At 44.9% G+C, this 21,043-nt stretch overlaps 1 protein-coding gene across 2 annotated transcripts in view; it reads left to right on the forward strand.

Moving 5' to 3' along the window:
• MSH2 (mutS homolog 2) overlaps positions 1-21,043 on the forward strand; it is a 123,787-nt gene that overhangs the window by 68,580 nt on the left and 34,164 nt on the right. For both annotated transcript variants that reach the window (XM_030557718.1, XM_030557717.1), the window contains exon 8: positions 2,295-2,404. In XM_030557718.1, the coding sequence (XP_030413578.1) occupies positions 2,295-2,404 (110 nt within the window). The remainder of the gene's footprint in view (positions 1-2,294; positions 2,405-21,043) is intronic.

Raw genomic sequence — 21,043 nt, forward strand, 5'->3', positions numbered from 1 at the left:
CGGTCAGGGACTCCTTCCCCAAGGTCGGGGGGGCAGGAGCTGTGGGAGGGCACTTTTGGGGACCCCGCAGTCCCAGAGTGGCCCGGGGGATTAGCGGGGGGCCAGGAGCAGCCCGCTCAGCTTCCCTCACCCCAGCCTCAGCTGTGTGGCTCGGGGGAGAGGGCTTGGGTAATGGATCCCACCCTGCACTCTCCAGCAGCGGCGAAGCGCAGCAGCCCAGCCCCAGCCTGCTCCACTCCACCAGCTCCCAACCGCAGTGCTCCGCTTCCCGCCGCAGGTGAGTACAGGGAGCGTCCATTCCCCAATCTCCCTGCACTCACCGACAGCAGGAAGTGGAGTGCTGCAGCTGGGAGCTGGCAGAGTGGAGCGGGCTGGGGCCGCCGCATTCTGCTTTGCGCCGCTGGTGAGTGTGGGGGGGGCGTCCTTTCTCCAACCTCCTTGCACTCACCGGCAGCGGGAAGCAGAGCAGCCCAGCCCCAGATAGTTCCACTCTGCCAGCTCCCAGTCATGGTGCTCCACTTCCTGCCGGGTAGGTGTGTGCAGGACCTTTCTCCAGCCGCCCCCCAGTGACACGGCTGAGGCCAGAGCAAGGAAGGCGGAGCGGGCTGGGGCGACGTCGCTCCGCTTCCTGCTGCAGGTGAGTGCAGGGGAGGGGGCATACTGTCCCCAACCTCCCCACACTCATCGACGGCGGGAAGCGGAGCGCCACATCTGGGAACTGGCAGAGTGGAGCAGACTGGGACCGTGCTGCTCTGCTTCCCGCCGCTGCCCGTGAGTGCCTGTCGGGGTCGAGTGGGGGGTGGGTACGGGTCAGAGCAGTCAGGGGACGGGGGTTGGGAAGGGGGTGAGGTCCTTCGGGTGATTAGGGAGGGGAGTCTCTGGAGGGGGTGGTCAGGGAACAAGGAACAAGGGGGACAAAGCCTTGATATAATGCGGTCTCACCTATAATGCTGTGAGATTTTTTTTGTCTCCCAAGGACCACGTTATATCGAGGTAGAAGTGTAGTACTATCTTTACCTGTTAATGCTTTGAGGTTACTTGTGAACATGAAAGGTGTAGATTGTTTTGAAGAAAACCTCAGAATTCTATACTGAGTCAGCTTCTGCAATGTTACAGCCTCTGATTCATTTTGAAGAAGTCTATGATAATTCATATTATTAGTAATACTGATGTATCTTTAGCTGCTGTGATTAAAATATACCTCATGGTTGCAAAAATGTAACAATTTATTTACTGATATGAAGTGTTTGCAGTTGGCTATTGTATAGGCTCACAGTTGCAGCTCGGAAAACATGCTGTTTCACAGAACTATAAATGTCTGCAAGTGCTAACAATAAATCTGGAGTCTTATCTCTTTTTGTATTTCATTGTTTGTGGATTATTTCATGTGTTTAAAATTCTATGTGCTTTTGTGTAAGATGTAGAATCTGCTCTTATGACTGTTGTATTCACTGTTAGATCATGTATACAGGACATGCATATAGAAAAATAGATATGTTTTACAATTCAGTTTTTTTAATGTTTAATGAATTGGCTTCCCATTCAAAATTAATATTAGCAGATGTAAAGATCTGATGCAGACTGGTGAAGAAGAGATATTTTAACAGTATTTCTCAGTGATGCCCAACGTCTGAGTTACAACTTGTAGTGTTGGAAGCTTCCTAACTTGTGAAATATTATTTTTAATACAAACAATTCACATGGAGCAAAGATAATAGAATTTTTCAAATAATTTCAATTAATACATCTTAAAAATTGGTAACTCTAGAGGTTAAAATTTCAGCGAAAGCAGTTTTGAAATTTCTGCTTCCCCCAGCAACACTGGGTTGTATTCAGATGGCTTATGTTCACTTTGAGTGCTGCATAGTATAGGTAACAATGCAGTTTATTCACATTACCTCTAGAGGAGAGGTTCTCAACCTATTTACCATTGTGGGCCACATATGGAGGTGTCTGTGTTACATGGGCCACATCCACACAATGTATATACTATCTGTATGGCCCTGAGGATGTTGGTGCAGCTATGTGCTGACTGGGCCGCAGGCAGGTCGTGTGCTGAGAACCACTGCTCTAGTGAGAGTGCAAATGGTTAGTCTCCATCCTTGGAATGAGGTAGATTAGCTAAAAATAGGAAGAATTTCTGAAGTAAATGCAGTCTGTGAAATAACTATTGTCACATCTTAGTGAAAACTGACAACTCATTAGTTTTATACTGGTGCTATTTTGCTTCAGGCTGGTAAGTTCAACCGAATATTTAGAGAAATAATGACTATCACATTTTTTTTCTTTGACAGGAGCACATCAGATGTTGTTGCTGGCAGTATTTGTAATGCCTCTTAATGATCTCAGCTCTGACTTCTCCAAGTTTCAGGAAATGATAGAAACAACTTTAGACATGAACAAGGTATGGGATAATTTCTTTAAAGTATGAAGCATCTTGCTGGCCTGTAGTGGTGTGGTTCACTCTTGTATTAAGATATTTAATGTGTAATCTACACAAATATTTTATTGCTACAGAACACTTAAGTTGCTATAATTAGACCAGTATTAGAGTAGTCTATTGAGTATAAATGAGTTATTTTTTGAGTTTGGATTCTGATATCTGGGGAGCAGAATGACTTATGAGAATGCACAGGATAGTTTTAGACCAACTGTTAGATTTAAATCTGAGTTACAAGGTGGTTACACAGGTGACTTGAAAAGGATGGAAAGCAGGTTCGGTGCCTAGGGTTAGCTTTCTGATAATGCCACAAAGCCAGTTAGATTCATAGATCCAGCCAGTCTCCCAAGGCCCTAGTGAGCAAAAGAGTGCATTCAGCCCTAGAGAGGATTGAAGTCTCAGTGTTACTCTGCCCTACAATTGGTTGAAAATTGTCAACATTTCAATAAATATTTTTCACAGTAATTTTTGCACCAGCTGTACTGTGCAGCCACTCATCTAGAGGATCTTGGAGCAGTCACTTTGGGCTCTGAAGGAAGTTCTATCCAGTTGTCCTTAGCTCAGAGAGAATCATTGCAATACAAGACATTGACTGTTTTAAATTCAAAAGGGATGAGTAGGGCCCTACCAAATTCGTGGTCCATTCTGATCAATTTCATGGCCATAGGATTTGAAAATTAGTCAATTTCACATTTTCAGATGTCACCAGGGGAGGGAGGGTACTGACCCAAAAAGGGGGTTGGGGGGGCCTTGCAAGGCTGTTGTGTGAGTGGAGGGTCGCAGGCTTGCCAGCCTCACTTCTGTGCTCCTATCAGTCAGAGCTGGGCTCTGAAGGCGGCAGCCGAGGAGCTTCCTGCAGCCGGAGGAAGCTCCTGGAGGTGGAGGTGAGTCTGATCTTCCTCATGCTGCTGGGAGGACTTCAATCTGAGGACTTCAGTAGCTCAGACATAGGTTAGGGGTTTATTACAGGAGTGAGTGGGTGAGAGTCTGTGGCCTGTGTTGTGCAGGAGGTCAGACTAGACAATCATCGTGGTCCCTTTTGACCTTAAAATCTTTGAGTCTATGAGACACTCCACCTGGGTGTTGGTTACTTTCCTTGCTGTTGCCTCTGGGAAACTAATATCTGGCTGATTCCCCAACTTACAGCATGTTTAGTGACAACCATACTACACAATTCTCATAACTTCGTATTCATTAATGATGTATGTATATCAATAGAGAAATGACTTTCAGCAGATCATAACCTTTCCCCTGATACCTTACAAGGCATGCTTTATATGTGAGATCAGGATTATATGAAAATGAGGAATATGGGGGGGTACAGTATGCTCCCCCAAGGTATAGAATGTCACAGGGAAGTCATATTTGAGGTCGCTACAGTCAAGCAAGGACTCTCAAAACAGGGTGGGGGAGTAACCTGCATACACGAGCCTGGGCATAGTGCAACCTCCCTTAGAGACTTGGGCTACATAAGCCTTATGCCATTGGTCGAGCCTGGGCTCAGAGCTGCTACACGTTTTGGGGACCCCACAGTCTAAGTCCCATTCTATGACAGGACAAGATCGGCTGAAGTGTCCTGGACTCTCACAGGGAAAGCATAAAAGTGGGCCACTAATAGGGTCTGGCTAATCCCTTTTCTTTGGGGTTTCTGGGATGCGGCTCTGGGATGGGTTGGCAGGCACACATTGTGACCAGTGCTCCGGGTCTGGATCCAGAGGGACTTCCCTCCTGGTCAGTTCCGGTCTCTTGGGTGCCCCCTTTGGCAACTGGGCAGAGTTGTCTGCACCCTGGGCCTCCCCGTGGTCAGACCTCAGCGGGACATATTTGCCAGGCCAGGCAGTGAGCAAATAGTCCTCTGTAATCTGGACTGCAGCAGCAAGTGAGTAGGGTCTATGCTGCCGAGCCCATATTTGAGTTGACGTTGGCAGTATGTCTAGGTACTGCTCTAAGACTATCGCGTCTCTGATCTCTGCAGTTGTGTGGACCTCAGGGCATAGCTATTGGGTGGCCCAGTCTTTAAGAGGTTGGGCTCTGGCCCAGGGGTGAGCCCCTGAGGCAAAAAGCTCCAAGTGGTAAGTTTCTGGGGATACTCCCAGACGGTCAAGTATGGCAACCTTCACTGTCCGGTAATCTCTCACCACTTTGTCATCCAGGGCCTGATAAGCCACCTGAGCTTACCTGGACAGGAATGGGGCCAGGCAAGTGGCCCAGGTGTCTTTAACCCAAGCAGCGGTTGTGGCTGCCTGCTCCAAGGTGACTAAATAGGTGTCCAGATCACAATGTGGCCCCAGCTTGGCCAGTGGTATCCCCGGCCCAGAGTTCAACTGGTTTGAGGAGGCTGCTGAGCTAGTTAGTCACTGCAACAATGCCTCCTGGAATTCCTGCTCCTGCTGCTGGAGCTGAAGCACCCACACCGCAGCCTGCTGTTGCTGAGCACCCCGCTAAGCTTCATGCTGCGCTTCAGTTAGTGCCCTCTGGGTTGCAGTAGAGCTGTGCTGCTGCTGGGCCAGCAGCCTTACCAACTCCTCCATTGTCCCCTTGTTTCAGGGGTCGGCCCCGAAATCTGCACTTCTGGCATCAGTGTAGCAGGGTACACTCACCTCTCTCATGAGCGCCCCCTCAGCCAAGTGTGTGTACCTGCACACACACACACTTTCTCTCTCAGATGGGCTCCCTCCCTGGAGACAATGTCTTCCCCCTCTTGGGCTTCTGGGCTACAGCCCTCCAGCTGGGCCATTATAGTTCAGTTTCACATCTAGGGTGCCTCAATGTCCAGGCCACTTCCATCGGGCCCCGCCCACTACTCCAGGCCCCAGCACAGGGACCTCATAGATTTCTGCTGTGTCCCTTTAACTATGTCACACGGCTTCTCTAAAACCTGGGCCACTTCCTCGCAGGCCCACGCTGTCTTCACCCTTACCTCAGGGCCTTGTCCTGATGATGTTCCAGCAACCAGCTCCGGGCTCCTTCTAACTGTCCCTAGCTTCTGGCCTTGCTGCCCTATCCGGGGTTCTGCAGCTCAGTCAGCCAGCCATACGCCATCCAGGCTCCTGCAGCTCCAGCACGGAACTGAACCGCTTCTGGCCCTGCAGCTCTTCTTATACTAAGCTGCTTGGCCCACACAGCATGAAGCCAGCATGAAGGACCCTGTCCACTGCCTTTTTTGGGGCAGGGTGTAACAGGGCCATGAGGCCTCCAGCACGGGGCCTCGGAGGGTCTGGTATATACCCCATCAGAGGTAGGCTGTCTAACAGAGTAGCAAATTCCCTATTGACACATTTCTGCATCCTCTCTTATCTTATATTGCATGTCATGGAAACAAGATACATGCACTTAAGTAGCTATGCAGATTGGAGTTCATGCTCACTTTCTGTAGAAAATCCTTGCGACATTCTAGTTTGTCTGTACATGAGTATTTATTTGAAATAATGGAGAAATCAAGCTCTTGAGTTGAAATGTTTACATGCCTGAAGTAAGTACGAGAACTGGAATTCTTAAGTTGTATAAATGCAATTCTTTGTTTAAAAAGTGAGCAGTATTTGAAAGTTCGTGGACACGTGGAAGTGGTAGTAACAAAAGTGAAATTACCGAAATCTAATTAACACTTTCAGTTTGCAAAGTTTACTGTTATCGCCTTACTGTGAAAACGCAGTGCATCTTTTTTATCTTGTGAGCCTTGGCAGCCTTGCAGTGATGTAATTCTTTGATGAAGCTTAATTGGAAAAAGCACACAATGTAATAAGTTCTGCTCCATATCTATTAAATATGCTTATGTTGCGTACATTCATTTATATTTTAAATATATCATGTGCAAGTTACTTGTTACAGCTTAGTTGAAATCTGTATGCAATTTGCTGCTTAAAATTAGCAGTGCAGGAACTATGTTGATTTAGGTTGATGTTTTAGGTTAACTGCTTGTATTCATTTTCAAGGCCCTTCAGTCAGACTCCACCTTACTTACTATTTCTCATTCACTATCAAGTGGAGGCCAACGCTTGCCTCCAATCTGCCAATGATGACGGCTTCCATTGCGCACTTGTTAAATTTTCAGTCAAACATTCTGCTTTCACCCATGCTGGCCCTCATGTTTGGTAGGTTCTCCCTGAAAACATCTGCCATGGTATCTCCTTATGCACCTTTTTAATTCCTCCTCAGAACTCTTGCCTGCAAAAAAAATTGTCACATTGTCTGCAAAAAACTTGACAGTGGCTAGGCTGCTGGTGTGCAGAGACCAATGCCTACCATGCTGACCAATATTGTTTCTTGTATGCCCCTGCCTGTGCCACTCTCTCATGTCTTATACTAAGGGTACATCTGTACTGTCCCCTGGATCGGCGGGTAGTGTTTGATGTATCAGGGATCGATTTACCGCATCTCTTCTGGACACGATAAATCGATCTGCAAATCAACACCTGTACTCCACCTCGGCAGGAGGAGTAAGCAGAGTTGACAGGGGAATCGCGGCAGTCAACTCGCCACCGTGATGACGGCCAGGTAAGTCGAACTAAGATACTTCGACTTCAGCTACACGAATAGCGTAGCTGAAATTGCGTATCTTAGTTCGAACACCCCGTCAGTGTAGCCCAGGACTTAGATTGTTAGTGCCTTAGGGCAGGAATCATTGTGATTGTACAACATGGCACACTGGGGTCCTGGTTCTTGACTAGGGTCCAAAGGCACTATCGTAATGCAAATAAGTAAAGCAAACATTTTACTCTAGAAATCGGATATGTATTTTAATTGTTTTGAGATCAAATAAAATACAAATGACAAATAGAAAATACTGACAAAGAAAAATGACTGGTAAAGCCTAATTAATAAATGGGTATTGATTAATGATCAGTCTTTCAGACTGCAGTCCAACAAATGTTCAGTCTCTTTATGCCCACATCATCAGGAATATTATCAATATGCAAATGAAAGACCTGTAAGAACACATGATAGTGACATCAGAAATATTCACATATAACTACCCAACCATTTTATTAATAATTTTGTTATGCAGCTAAACAGTACCACAAGTACTGAAATACAACAGCGGATAGAAATAGTGCAAAGTGTTTAGCCTTATAACTACTATCACTCACATCTCCTGCCGGGGAGCCCCAGAGTGTCAGTCATTACTTTCTCCTGCCCGTCTGTAGTGGTCATCCTAGCGTCTCCTCATGCATTCCCCATCCCTACTTCCACCCCAGCACAACCCTACTAAGGTTGCATACATATGCATATGGTTTCCAACTTCTTTTTCCTTATCCATACTTTCACACCCCACTAATTTATGCATCCAACAAAGTGGGTATTCACCCACGAAAGCTCATGCTCCAGTACGTCTGTTAGTCTATAAGGTGCCACAGGACTCTTTGCTGCTTTCACTAATTTAGGGATGTCCTGTTTCTCTTTGGCAATAGGCCCTGTGCTGCAACGTTGGTTAATGCTTGTATTCCATCTCTATATCCTAAATATACTTTATCTTCAGTTTTTGAGTGCACTGGAAATGTGCAGTTCATTCACTAATATCAAAATTACAGTAAGATTACCACCTCTTAAGCAATTGTATAAGCAGAACAAGGAAGTTAAACCGTTTCTGCCATACATTTGGCTTTAAAGATCTTTGCAATTCTGACTTTCTGAAGAGGCCAATGAAGTGTTCCTAAATGGTATTAAATATCAGTGTTTGTCCTGTAGCCTGAATACTGTGTGACTTCTACATCTGTTTACTGAACAATAATTGTCAATAACAATTGTTCTGCATTTCTTGTCACTTGTCCCTGAATGGACCTATAAATAACTACCGTCTGAAACTGTTTTTCCATAGAGACTTATGTAGAACCACTAATTGGCACTTGTGAAGTGTTTATAAATCCCACGGTTTTGGTGCTGTCAGTGAACCTATTCCAGGACTCGTACTTCTAGCATGTGACCAGTGTATATTCATGATATTTTTTTCTACTGATGTAGTGTCAAGTACATGTAACATTATTTGATTGAATCAAGTGTGCATCACTAATATGTTGCTTTGTGGCAAATAATTGATCCAGATATAAAAGTTAACTTTACTTTCCAGCATAGAGAAGCTTTTTCCTATGAAGACAAAAAAACCTGTATTAACTTACTTCATTGTAAGATACCATCAGGGCCGGTGCAACCATTTAGGCGAACTAGGCGGTTGCCTAGGGCCCCGAGATTTGGGGGCACCAAAAAGCGCCCCCCAATATTTTTTTAAATGGTTGAGCAGCCGCTGCTGCTGGGACAGAGAGGGAGTCTGAGCTGCCAGCGGCAGCCGGCAGCCCAGGGGGTTCCCCGGGTCAGGACGCCGCCGCGGCAGCTGGCAGCCCAGGGCTTTCCCTGGGTCAAGGCGTGGCAGCCGGCAGCCCAGGGCGTTCCCCGGGTCAGAGTGCCGCCGTAGCAGCTGGCAGCCCACGGTGTCCCCCGGGTCAGGGCGCCGCCGCGGCAGCCTGCAGCCCAGGGGGTCCCCCGGGTCAGGGCGCCGCCGCGGCAGTCCGCAGCCCAGGGGGTCCCCCGGGTCAGGGCGCCGCCGCGGCAGCCCGCAGCCCAGGGGGTCCCCCGGGTCAGTGCGCCGCCACGGCAGCTCGCAGCCCAGGGCTTCCTCTGGGTCAGGGCGCCAGCAGGGCCGCCCAGAGAGGGGGACAAGAGGGGCAATTTGCCGCAGGCCCCGCAGGGGCCCCCACGAGAGTTTTTTGAAGCCCCTGGAGCGGGGTCCTTCACTCGCTCCGGGAGCCCCGGAAAACACTCGCGGGGCCCGGGCCCCTGGAGCTTCTTCTGCTCCCGGTACTCGCTGGCGGGGGATCCTTCCGCTCCGGGGAGGAAGGACCCCCCGCCGGTGAATTACCACCGAAGTGGGACCCACTGCTGACATGCAGCCCGGTCTTCAGCAGTAATTCGGTGGCGGGGGGCCCTTCTGCTCTGGGACCAGTCTCCGAAGTGCTCCGGAGACCCGCGGCGGGGGCCCTCCACCACAGAATTACCGCTGAAGACCCGGCTGCACTTCGGCAGCTGGTCCCGCTTTGGCGGCAATTCGGCAGTGGGGGGGCCCCGTGGCGGGTCTCCGGGGCACTTCGGCAGCTGGTCCCGCTTCGGCGGTGGAGGGGCCCCGTGGCGGGTCTCCGGGGCACTTCGGCGGCGGGTCCTGGAGCGGAAGGGCCCCCTGCCGCCGAAGACCCCAGGCCCCCGGAATCCTCTGGGCTGCCCTGGCGCCCCGTTGGCAATTCAGGGTGGTCCCCTGGGTCAGCACGCCATTGCCAGCAGCTGCCAGCCCAGGGGTTCCACTGCGCAGTCCTGCTTGGAGAGGACACGGAGCAGAGGTGAGCTGGGGTGGGGGGGGGGGTCCTCAGGCCAGGGGGTGGGGAGCTGCCACCGGGACGGGCGGCACACTTCAGGGCGGGGGAGGGGGCAGGGAGCTGTGGGGGGGCGCAAGGTGGAAGTTTCGCCTAGGGCACGAAACTTCCTTGCACCGGCCCTGGATACTGTAGATCACCTGTATAAGATTTTTGGCAAAACTTTCTATTTTATGTCAGGTCAGTGAAGAAGACTTGAAAGATGAAATTCAATAAAGACGAGTGTAAAGTACTTCACTTAGGAAAGAAAAATCAAATTCACAATTACAAAATGGAGAATAACTAGCTAGATGGTAGTACTACAGGAGAGGATCTGGGTGTTGCAATGAATCACAAATTAAATGAGTCAAGTGTGATGCTGTTGCAAAAAAGGCTTATATTCTGGAGTACGTTAACAGAAATGTTGTATGTAGTAAGACACAGGATGTAATTGTCCTTGCTCTACCCAGCAGTGGTGAGGCCGCAGCTGGAGTACTGTGTCCAGTGCCGAGTTCCATACTTTAGGAAAAATGCAGTCAAACTGGAAAGAATCCAGAGGAGAGCAACAAAAATGATTTTTTTTAAAAGGTCAGTTTTTTCAAATCCTATGAGGTAAAATTAAGATAACTGTACGTGTTTAGTCTTCAGAAAAGAAGACTGAGGTGCGGACTTGATAAGTCTTCAAATATGTTAACGGCTGTTAGTAATAGTTTGGTGATCAATTGTTCTCCATGTTCACTGAAGGTAGTGCAAGAAATAGTGATCTTAGTCTTTAGCAAGCAAGATTTAAGATGGACTTTAAGAAAAACTTTCTAACTGTGAGTATATTTAAGTTCTGGAATAGGCTTCCAAGGGAGGTTGTAGAATCTTCCAACCCAACCCAATACCTCTGATTTTGAGAGAGAAAACCCTGACCTTTTGGTCTGTTTCAGAAAGTAAGTGGCAATGATCACAATTGATTATTGTACACTATGTTCAACAGTCCTGAAAATTCAAAGTTGACATCTTGATGTCCTTTCACTAAAATGGGTGAAGCAGCCATAAAGTTTTGTTTTATTTTCACACAACTTTTTCTCTATCTCCTATGCATTTCTATAACAGTAATTTTTGAAGTGTAAAATAGCAAACATGATTCATAGATGTCACTAATTTCCCCAGCTGGCTAGTACTTTATATTAACATTATGTTCACAATATATTTTTTCAGTCATTTCAGGAAAACTTTTTATTACTGATAATTAAAGTGCAAGTCTGTCATGGAAGTCATGGATTCCATGGTTTTCCAGGACTTCTGCAGTGGCCGGTGTGGCTGACGCGGATGCTGCCTGAGGAGCTCAGGCTACCCCATGGCCAGCTGCGCCAGCCACTGCTCAGGCAGTCTCGGGCCACCACGCCTCCCTCACCCCCGGCAGCAGGAGTTTGGGTGTGGGAGGGGGATGGGGCAGGGGGTTGGGGTGAGGGAGGGGGTGGGGGCTCTGGGCGGCGCTTACCTTGGGGCGGCTCCCTGGGAGCAGCAACATGTCCCTCGGCTCCTAGCCAGAGATGCGGCCAGGCAGTTCTGTGTGCTGCTGCCGTCCCTGCAGCTCCCATTTTGCTGTGCTTCCTGGCCAATGGGAACTGCGGAGCCAGCACTCGGGATTGAGGCAGTGTGCAGAGCTCCCTAGCCACGCCTCTGCCTAGGAGCCGAGGGACATGTCGCCACTTCTGGGGAGCCATGCAGAGCCAGGTAGGGAGCCTGCCAGCCCCACCAACTCTCCCCTCTCCCCAGCAGCAGTGAGGGTCCCAGACCACACGCTGCTGCCCACCCCTTGCCCCAGCACCCATGGCACCCCTGGTCTGCCCTCCCCCACCCCAAGAGCACCCAAGGGGTAGTACAAGTCGTGGACAGTTCATGGGCCATGAATTTTTGTTTACTACCCATGACCTGTCCATTACTTTTACTAAAATTACCCATGGCAAAAACATGGTCTTACTGGTCCAGAGAAGAGCAACAAGAATGATTAAAGGTCTTGAGAACATGACCTATGAAGGAAGGCTGAAGGAATTGGGTTTGTTTAGTTTGGAAAAGAGAAGACTGAGAGGGGACATGATAGCAGTTTTCAGGTATCTAAAAGGGTGTCATCAGGAGGAGGGAGAAAACTTGTTCACTTTAGCCTCCAGTGATAGAACAAGAAGCAATGGGCTTAAACTGCAGCAAGGGAGATTTAGGTTGGACATTAGGAAAAAGTTTCTAACTGTCAGGGTAGTTAAACACTGGAATAGATTGCCTAGAGAAGTTGTGGAATCTCCATCTCTGGAGATATTTAAGAGTAGGTTAGATAAATGTCTATTAGGGATGGTCTAGACAATATTTGGTCCTGCCATGAGGGCAGGGGACTGGACTCGATGACCTCTCGAGGTCCCTTCCAGTCCTAGAGTCTATGAATCTATGAATAATGTTTTCTTATGTTGGCTGTGAAAGTTTCACTATTCCAAATAGATAACATTTCAGGGGTTGCTATAATTATCGTTTTTAATTGTTATAAAGGTGCACAAGTGTCGATCCACCCACTCTCATGTCACGAATGTGTTATAAGGCTATGTTGTGACTTAACAGATATTCTGGTTCCTCTTTATCCAATTCTAGTTCCTCTTTTTGGGGCCCTGACCACATCTTTCTGCCTCAGCATGCCCTTTGTACAGAAAAACAAGTTTAGCAAAAGTTATAACTCTTGCTCTTAGCTAAAGGCTTTTGGGCCTACTCTTAGTCTATTCTCAGCAAAAAGCCTGGGGCCTTGGGTAAGGTAGGGTCAAGGGCGGGGTTTCCCTATCAGCTAAGACAATAACTTTTGAAAATTGTACAGGCTTTAATTTTGAATATTTAATATTATATTTAATTTTGAATATACACACTTGTCTCCAAAGGAGACATCACTTTTTCATCTGTGTTCCATTTTGGTGGTATAGATTAATAATTGGCTTTCACTTTTTGCTTAAAGGAAGAAAGGTCGATGACTGACAAAAATGCTAGAATTTACAGTATATGCTAATAGAGATCTATAACCTTACACTAGTTGGAGACCACCTGTTGATTTAGTTTTATGCCTTGGGACATCTTCTGTTCTTTTCCAACAACTGTGCTAAGCCTTTATCCTTCAAATGCATTCTAACTTGATGTTTTTATTGCATTTCTGCTAAACAAAATAATGAATTGGATATTTTTAGTGGCACCTCATAAAATGCATTATGTGGAATTTGTTTTCAAGTCATAGGAGTTAATTAAAATGGTTGTTGATTTCCCAGCTCTGGTTGTACTGGAACAACAAACCTTCCTCAGTATGAGTATTAAAATTTATGCCTTCCGGCTTTGTATTTTGTTAGATTTTTATCGGATTTAAATATAATGGCTGAATCTAATAGAGAATAAGGTATGAGAGAGTTACAAGGTGCCAATAGCAAATAAGTTATGTTAGTAATCCATTCAGAGTAAGCTTTCTGGGGTAAGTATCAAAGAACACAATTTGAAAAGAACCAGATATATTTGCAGTCCCATAATGACTTATTCACTTAAATAGCTGTGATAAATGTTGGTAACTGGATAACTTTTTTTCCATTCCTGTATTTGATTAGTAACCACTTTTTGCCATAGGCTTGGCACTCTATACATGTAAAAATAGTGCATTAGACTACAGCATTGCCTAGAAGGGTCCAAATGGAATAGATTTTAATTACTAATGAGTAAATATATGCACCTACTTAAGTGTTTGCAGGATTTGAGCTGTAGCTTATTTATTATCCACCTATGTACATTTTTAACATTGCTGAATATGTCTCAGTGTTTGTTAACACACACCAGCAGTCCTGAGAAAACTAAATCTTGGCAAGCTAAAAAAAGACTTTTTTGGTGGTAGGCAGGAGGTAAGATGGGAGGGAGGTAGTTAGATCTTCTCTTTTTTAGTTAACACTGAGTTAGGAGGTTTGCATTCAGTCTAATGCTCTGGTAAGTGAATATACATGGATTAAAACAATGCAACAGTGATACATATGGCCTAAAATGGAACAATTCAAGGCTATTTGATCTAGACTTTGCTGACGACATCACTCTTATCAATGAAGATTCCAATGGACTACAAAAATGCACAAACCAAGTAAAAAGTAATGGAGAAATTAGGTTTGAGATACAATGCAAAGAAATGTAAAGTTATAGACTCATAGACTCATAGACTCATAGACTCTAGGACTGGAAGGGACCTCGAGAGGTCATCGAGTCCAGTCCCCTGCCCTCATGGCAGGACCAAATACTGTCTAGACCATCCCTGATAGACATTTATCTAACCTACTCTTAAATATCTCCAGCGATGGAGATTCCACAACTTCCCTAGGCAATCTATTCCAGTGTTTAACTACCCTGACAGTTAGGAACTTTTTCCTAATGTCCAACCTAAATCTCCCTTGCTGCAGTTTAAGCCCATTGTTTCTTGTTCTATCATTAGAGGCTAACGTGAACAAGTTTTCTCCCTCCTCCTGATGACACCCTTTTAGATACCTGAAAACTGCTATCAGGTCCCCTCTCAGTCTTCTCTTTTCCAAACTAAACAAACCCAATTCCTTCAGCCTTCCTTCATAGGTCATGTTCTCAAGACCTTTAATCATTCTTGTTGCTCTTCTCTGGACCCTCTCCAATTTCTCCACATCTTTCTTGAAATGCGGTGCCCAGAACTGGACACAATACTCCAGTTGAGGCCTAACCAGCGCAGAGTAAAGCGGAAGAATGACTTCTCATGTCTTGTTTACAACACACCTGTTTATGCATCCCAGAATCACGTTTGCTTTTTTTGCAACAGTATCACACTGTTGACTCATATTAAGCTTGTGGTCCACTATGACCCCTAGATCTCTTTCTGCCATACTTCTTCCTAGACAGTCTCTTCCCATTCTGTATGTGTGAAACTGATTGTTCCTTCCTAAGTGGAGCACTTTGCATTTATCTTTATTGAACTTCATCCTGTTTACCTCAGACCATTTCTCCAACTTGTCCAGATCATTTTGAATTTTGACCCTGTCCTCCAAAGCAGTTGCAATCCCTCCCAGTTTGGTATCATCCGCAAACTTAATAAGCGTACTTTCTATGCCAACATCTAAATCGTTGATGAAGATATTGAACAGAACCGGCCCCAAAACAGACCCCTGCGGAACCCCACTTGTTATACCTTTCCAGCAGGATTGGGAGCCATTAACAACTACTCTCTGAGTACGGTTATCCAGCCAGTTATGCACCCACCTTATAGTAGCCCCATCTAAGTTGTACTTTCCTAGCTTATCTATAAGAATATCATGCGAGACCGTATCAAATGCCTTACTAAAGTCTAGGTATATCACATCCACCGCTTCTCCCTTATCCACAAGGCTCGTTATCCTATCAAAGAACGCTATCAGATTGGTTTGACACGATTTGTTCTTTACAAATCCATGCTGGCTATTCCCTATTACCTTACCACCTTCCAAGTGTTTGCAGATGATGCCTTTGATTACCTGCTCCATTATCTTCCCTGGCACAGAAGTTAAACTAACAGGTCTGTAATTTCCTGGGTTGTTTTTATTTCCCTTTTTATAGATGGGCACTATATTTGCCCCCTTCCAGTCTTCTGGAATCTCCCCCGTCTCCCATGATTTCCCAAAGATAATAGCTAGAGGCTCAGATACCTCTTCTATTAACTCCTTGAGTATTCTAGGATGCATTTCATCAGGCCCTGGTGACTTGCAGGCATCTAACTTTTCTAAGTGATTTTTTACTTGCTCTTTCGTTATTTTCTCTTCTAAACCTACCCTCTTCTCGTAAGCATTCACTATACTAGACATTCCTTCAGACTTCTCAGTGAAGACCGAAACAAAGAAGTCATTAAGCATCTCTGCCATTTCCAAGTCTCCCGTTACTGTTCCCCCCTCCTCATTGAGCAGTGGGCCTACCCTGTCCTTATTCTTCCTCTTTCTTCTAATGTATTGATAAAAAGTCTTCTTGTTTCCCTTTATTCCCATAGCTAGTTTGAGCTCATTTTGTGCCTTTGCTTGTCTAATCTTGCCTCTGCATTCCTGGGTTATTTGCCTATATTCATCCTTCGTGATCTGACCTAGTTTCCATTTTTTATATGACGCCTTTTTATTTTGTAGGTCCCGCAAGATCTCAAGGGTAAGCCAAGGTGGTCTTTTGCCACATTTTCTATCTTTCCTAACCATCGGAATAACTTGCTTTTGGGCCCTTAATAGCATCCCTTTGAAAAACTGCCAACTTTCCTCAGTTGTTTTTCCCCTCAGTCTTAATTCCCATGGGACCTTGCCTATCAGCTCTCTGAGCTTACCAAAATCCGCCTTCCTGAAATCCATGGTCTCTATTCTGCTGTACTCCCTTCTACCTTTCCTTAGAATTGCAAATTCTATGAGTTCATGATCACTTTCACCCAAGCTTCCTTCTACTTTCAAATTCTCAACAAGTTCCTCCCTATTAGTTAAGATCAAGTCTAGAACAGCTTCCCCCCTAGTAGCTTTTTCAACTTTCTGAAATAAAAAGTTGTCTGCAATGCAGTCCAGGAACTTATTGGATAGTCTGTGCCCCGCGGTGTTATTTTCCCAACATATATCTGGGTAGTTGAAGTCCCCCATCACCACCAAATCTTGGGCTTTGGATGATTTTGTTAATTGTTTGAAAAAAGCCTCATCCACCTCTTCCGCCTGATTAGGTGGCCTGTAGTAGACTCCCAGCACAACATCACCTGTGTTTTTTACCCCTTTTAGCCTAACCCAGAGACTCTCCACCCTTCTGTCTCCTATGTCCATCTCCACCTCAGACCAAGTGTGTACATTTTTAATATATAAGGCAACACCTCCTCCCTTTTTCCCCTGCCTATCCTTCCTGAGCAAACTATACCCATCCACACCAACATTCCAGTCGTGTGTATTATCCCACCAAGTTTCAGTAATGCCAATAATGTCATAGTTGTATTTATTTATTAGCACTTCCAGTTCTTCCTGCTTATTACCCATACTTCTTGCATTTGTATAAAGGCATCTAAGATACTGGTTTGATCTCGCCTCCCAGCTTTGCCCTGACCCTCCTTCCTCTCTGCCATTATAGCCCGTGCTCCCTCCTGTTTCCAACCCATCTCCCAGGTCTTGTTCCCCACTTACCTGTGGGCTTTGCTCACCTGTCCCCGTCGAACCTAGTTTAAAGCCCTCCTTACTATGTTAATGGGGACTACAGGGACAGAAATCGGAACTGGAGAAGGTGGACAATTTTATGTATCTTGGAAGTACCATCAGCCAAGATGGTACTAGTTCTGAGAAAATAAGAAGAAAGTGGAAGGCAAACACTGCATTTGGAAGACTCAGAAACATCTGGCAACTCAGGAATATCTCCCTCAAGACAAAACTGAATGTGTACAAAGCAATTATTGCCATCACAACATATAGCAGTGAGACATGGCAGCTTACCAAGAAAGATACGCAAAAGCTGGTTGCATTTCATCACAGATGTCTGAGAAGAATATTGGGAATAACACACAGAGATAGGAAGACAAATGAAGTCAAAAAAATTACTGGACAAGGCACCCTCTCACAAATAATCTCCAGAAGACATCAGTTACTGGGACATGTGCTGAGAATGGAAAAAGAGTGCTTACCAAATACAGCCATTGAATGGAAGCCAGAAAACGCAAGAAGAATGAGAGCAAAACCACGAATAACATGGAAACTAACAGTTCTGAACAACGTCAAGCATCTCAACATGAAATGGGAAGATTTAGAGAGAAGGACAGTTGACTGGTAAGGATGGCAAATGTGGGTAGCCCAATGTGCAGCAAAGCACAGGATGGTCTAAGGTAATGCCCTGGTATTGCTGTATCAGAAACATCTGTCAGTTCATGACCGTTACACATCTACTATTCCATGCCCAGAATGGAATTAGAAATCTTTTGACCTGTTATGGCAGATTCCATTGAAAGTAACTGCATGTTTCTACTCCTTAATCTCTGAAGCCAGGTGAACATTCAGCTATATTGGAATAGAAGAGTCTTTCTTTCATTTTACAATTCAGTATCAGTTTCAGCCATGAAGAAATTATTGACGTGCTCTTACAGTTAAAAACGTGGTGATGACTGTCTTTTTTTTTTTTATTCCTGCTCTTATTGGAAGCCCTAGAGGGAATAAGTCCAGCCCTTCAGTGTTTCCCTAGGTTCTCCTGGTAGATTTTTCCATAGTTATATAGCAGAATGTTGCCATAAAAAAGCTTTTTAATGTCTGAAAACTATTGGGAGGCCACATGTTCGTTTTTTAAATTTCTCACTCCAGATTGGCAGATGCACACAGAATGAAGAGATGACTTTATGGAGGAGAAGAGAATAGCTTCTGTGTTGGGCAACTTTTCTAAATACAGTTAGGGCTACAATCAGTAAAAAAAATATTAAACTCTCCAATGTTCTATTTTGGGATAATAAATGATTATTTTATTATTCTGAGAAGTTTTATCTGGAATGGCAGATTTGATTTTTTTTTTTTAACCAAATAATTTAGGAACTCCTTTGTGTTTGTTTTTTAGTAAGCTGCAACATCTAGTCAGTTAAATTCTCACAGTTAAGGTTTATAAAACATTAAGTATTAGCTTAATCAGCTTGCATTTGACTACATTCTCCAAGGTAACAGTTCTGTTTCAGCATCTGCTAGTCAAGGATAGACTAGTTGAGTATAGTCATCGAATACTTGAATGTGGCACAGGTGATAAGAGATCTGTTTACAGGAGTTGGAGTAGGGCGATCAATTTGTTGGCTCCTACAGACTTACTGGAAGCAGTGCAAACCGAGATACACATTGCTAGGTGTCTATGGATATAAATGCTGAAAACTATTTTTCATGTTTTGCCTTTTTGTGATTACTGGCTTTGGAGCGTAAGAGGGGAACTGGATTTGACTTGAAATGGAACATGGGAGCCTTTCAACTTTGTGAGTCTGTGTGCAGTCCTGGTTGGTAGGGAGTGAGAATCTGTAGTGCCTCGTAGCTGTTTGGTCTGTGTGAAATTAGTTTCTGTGATGTCGCTGCTGTTCTTGTAGGTGAATGGATCAGTCTTCTTGATATGTCAGGCAGGTGATAGTCAGTCCAGATGCAGGATTTTTTCACCAAGTTCCATGCAAGAAGGCTTTCTTGGTGCACAGCTTTCAGGTGGAAAAACTAGAGTCAGGATAGTGTAGGCTACCTGTCCAATTGTTCTGCTTGAGCACTGTTGCTTATTAGGACATCTTGAGTGAGTGTCCATACTGATGATGTTGCATGTAAACCAATTAATGAGGTAGGATAAACACATGAAGGAGGAAACAATAAGATAATGAGTTAATCAAACCGTATCTCTAAAATTGCTTAACCTGACTGCAAGGAAACCTGTGGACTGTATACCTGGTCTAAGGAAAATTGGGTTGAAATTGGAAAAGATTTCGGAAAATGCACTGTAGGCTGCCTTTCATAACCCAACAGAGTGTATTTAATTGTTAGAAGCTTGCACTGAAGCACTTGCCTATTTCCAAAAGGGTTGCTGTTTTAGAACACCCCATCCTTGTGGTTTGCCTGCTAGGTTTATGTAGCTAGGTGGCTATGCAGAGTATGTGAGAATCATGTAACAGTCATCTCATCCCTCTCCAACAAACATGTTTGTTTACTACTGCTGAGCTATCTGCATGCAAATAAATATTCAAATCTATCTATTTCAGATGTAAATGGCTCAGTCACATATCAGCCTGAGGCAATTTGGGGAATCTGTCTGTGTATAAGTTATGAATTCTGGTTGTTGATATGAAGTTGTTATGAAAGTGTTACATCATGGAATTGCCTCTGTGGATGTGAAAGCCATATTTTGCTGATAGGTTGTAGTATGTACCTACCAGGTTTAATGGTTAAGTATAGTGATCTGACTGAACAGTGAGTGTGATAAGGAGGTTGTCTGAGCCAGAAACCCAGTCCAGCCAACTTTCCACTTCACCAGCAACACACAGCAGCCAGGTGATGATAGAGGGATACTTAAACTCAAGACTCAGATATGCAGTAAGCTTTGGTCAGGAGAGAGAAATGTGCATGCTTTTGTAGTGGGTGGTCCTGTTTAACTGCAGGACCAGCCAAGGTCAGAGAGAGTAAGCTGACTAAGAGGATCTTTGACTCTGAAGTGAAACCATGAGCTGCAGGGGAAGGATCCGGATACCCCAGAGGACTCTTCCCAAGCCTCACGAACTCTCCAGAATGGTGAGGAATGAGAGACAGGAAGAGGCCTATAGGCGTGTTTATTCTGTGTCTCTCTTGTGCTGCTAAGTAAAGAGTAGTTTGTGTTCAGAATCCTGTGCAAAGTCTGTCTGTTTGTGTTCGCTCTTGTATATCACTAGTGTTCCATGTTTTCAGTTTTTATTTGTTGAAAAATTCTCCATTGTATTTTTTAGTATTTGTTTTCCAAACATTAAAACAAGGATGAAATCAGGTTAAAAATTAACAAATCAGGGAAAAAAGAATAAAAACTTTAATAATATATGCATGTTGTCAAGTATCGGAGGGGTAGCCATGTTAGTCTGTATCTGTAAAAAGTGACTGAGTACTGTGGACCTTCTAGACTAACAGACGAAGTGGGTATTCACCCACGAAAGCTCATGCTCCAATACATCTGTTAGTCTATAACGTGCCACAGGGCTCCTTGTTGCATATCATACACAGTTTACTCTACAGTATAACTGAAAATTATTTTTATGTACAAAGGTCTTTTTTCTCACAGAGCTAGTAGTTTTTTCAGAAAATCCTGGTTTGTGTACTCCCGCATAATTTTTTTCAAAGTATCCTCACTCATGTTGTGAGCCTCTTGCTGTCTTGGAGGTAGTCCAACTTTGAAAATAAGTGCTTTGCATCAGTAGATCCAGGGGGTGCCCTTAAAGCTCACCATGCCACTTTGCTGAAGTTGGGAAGTGGTGTCTTGATGACTTTTCCAGAAAGCCAGCACATCCAGTTTCACATTGTCGGGGATAGGCACGTTCATGTAAGTAGTAAATTCTCGTTTCAGATTTGAAATTTCATCTTTAGTGGCAAATGATTGAAACTTTCTGGCATAACAGCTGTAGTCTGCTGCAAAATTCACCTTGAGGAAGGGATGCACGACTTGGATAACATTCCAGAAAGAATCTTCAGCACCAAACACTTCAGGGTTGAGATTACAGGCCAGAGTTGTCTCCCATTTCTTGCTGAGCATAGCATTGAAGGTTTTGGTATTCTTGTGTTCTGGG

Source organism: Gopherus evgoodei, chromosome 3, assembly GCF_007399415.2.
Source record: "Gopherus evgoodei ecotype Sinaloan lineage chromosome 3, rGopEvg1_v1.p, whole genome shotgun sequence".
Lineage (NCBI taxonomy): Eukaryota > Metazoa > Chordata > Testudines > Testudinidae > Gopherus > Gopherus evgoodei.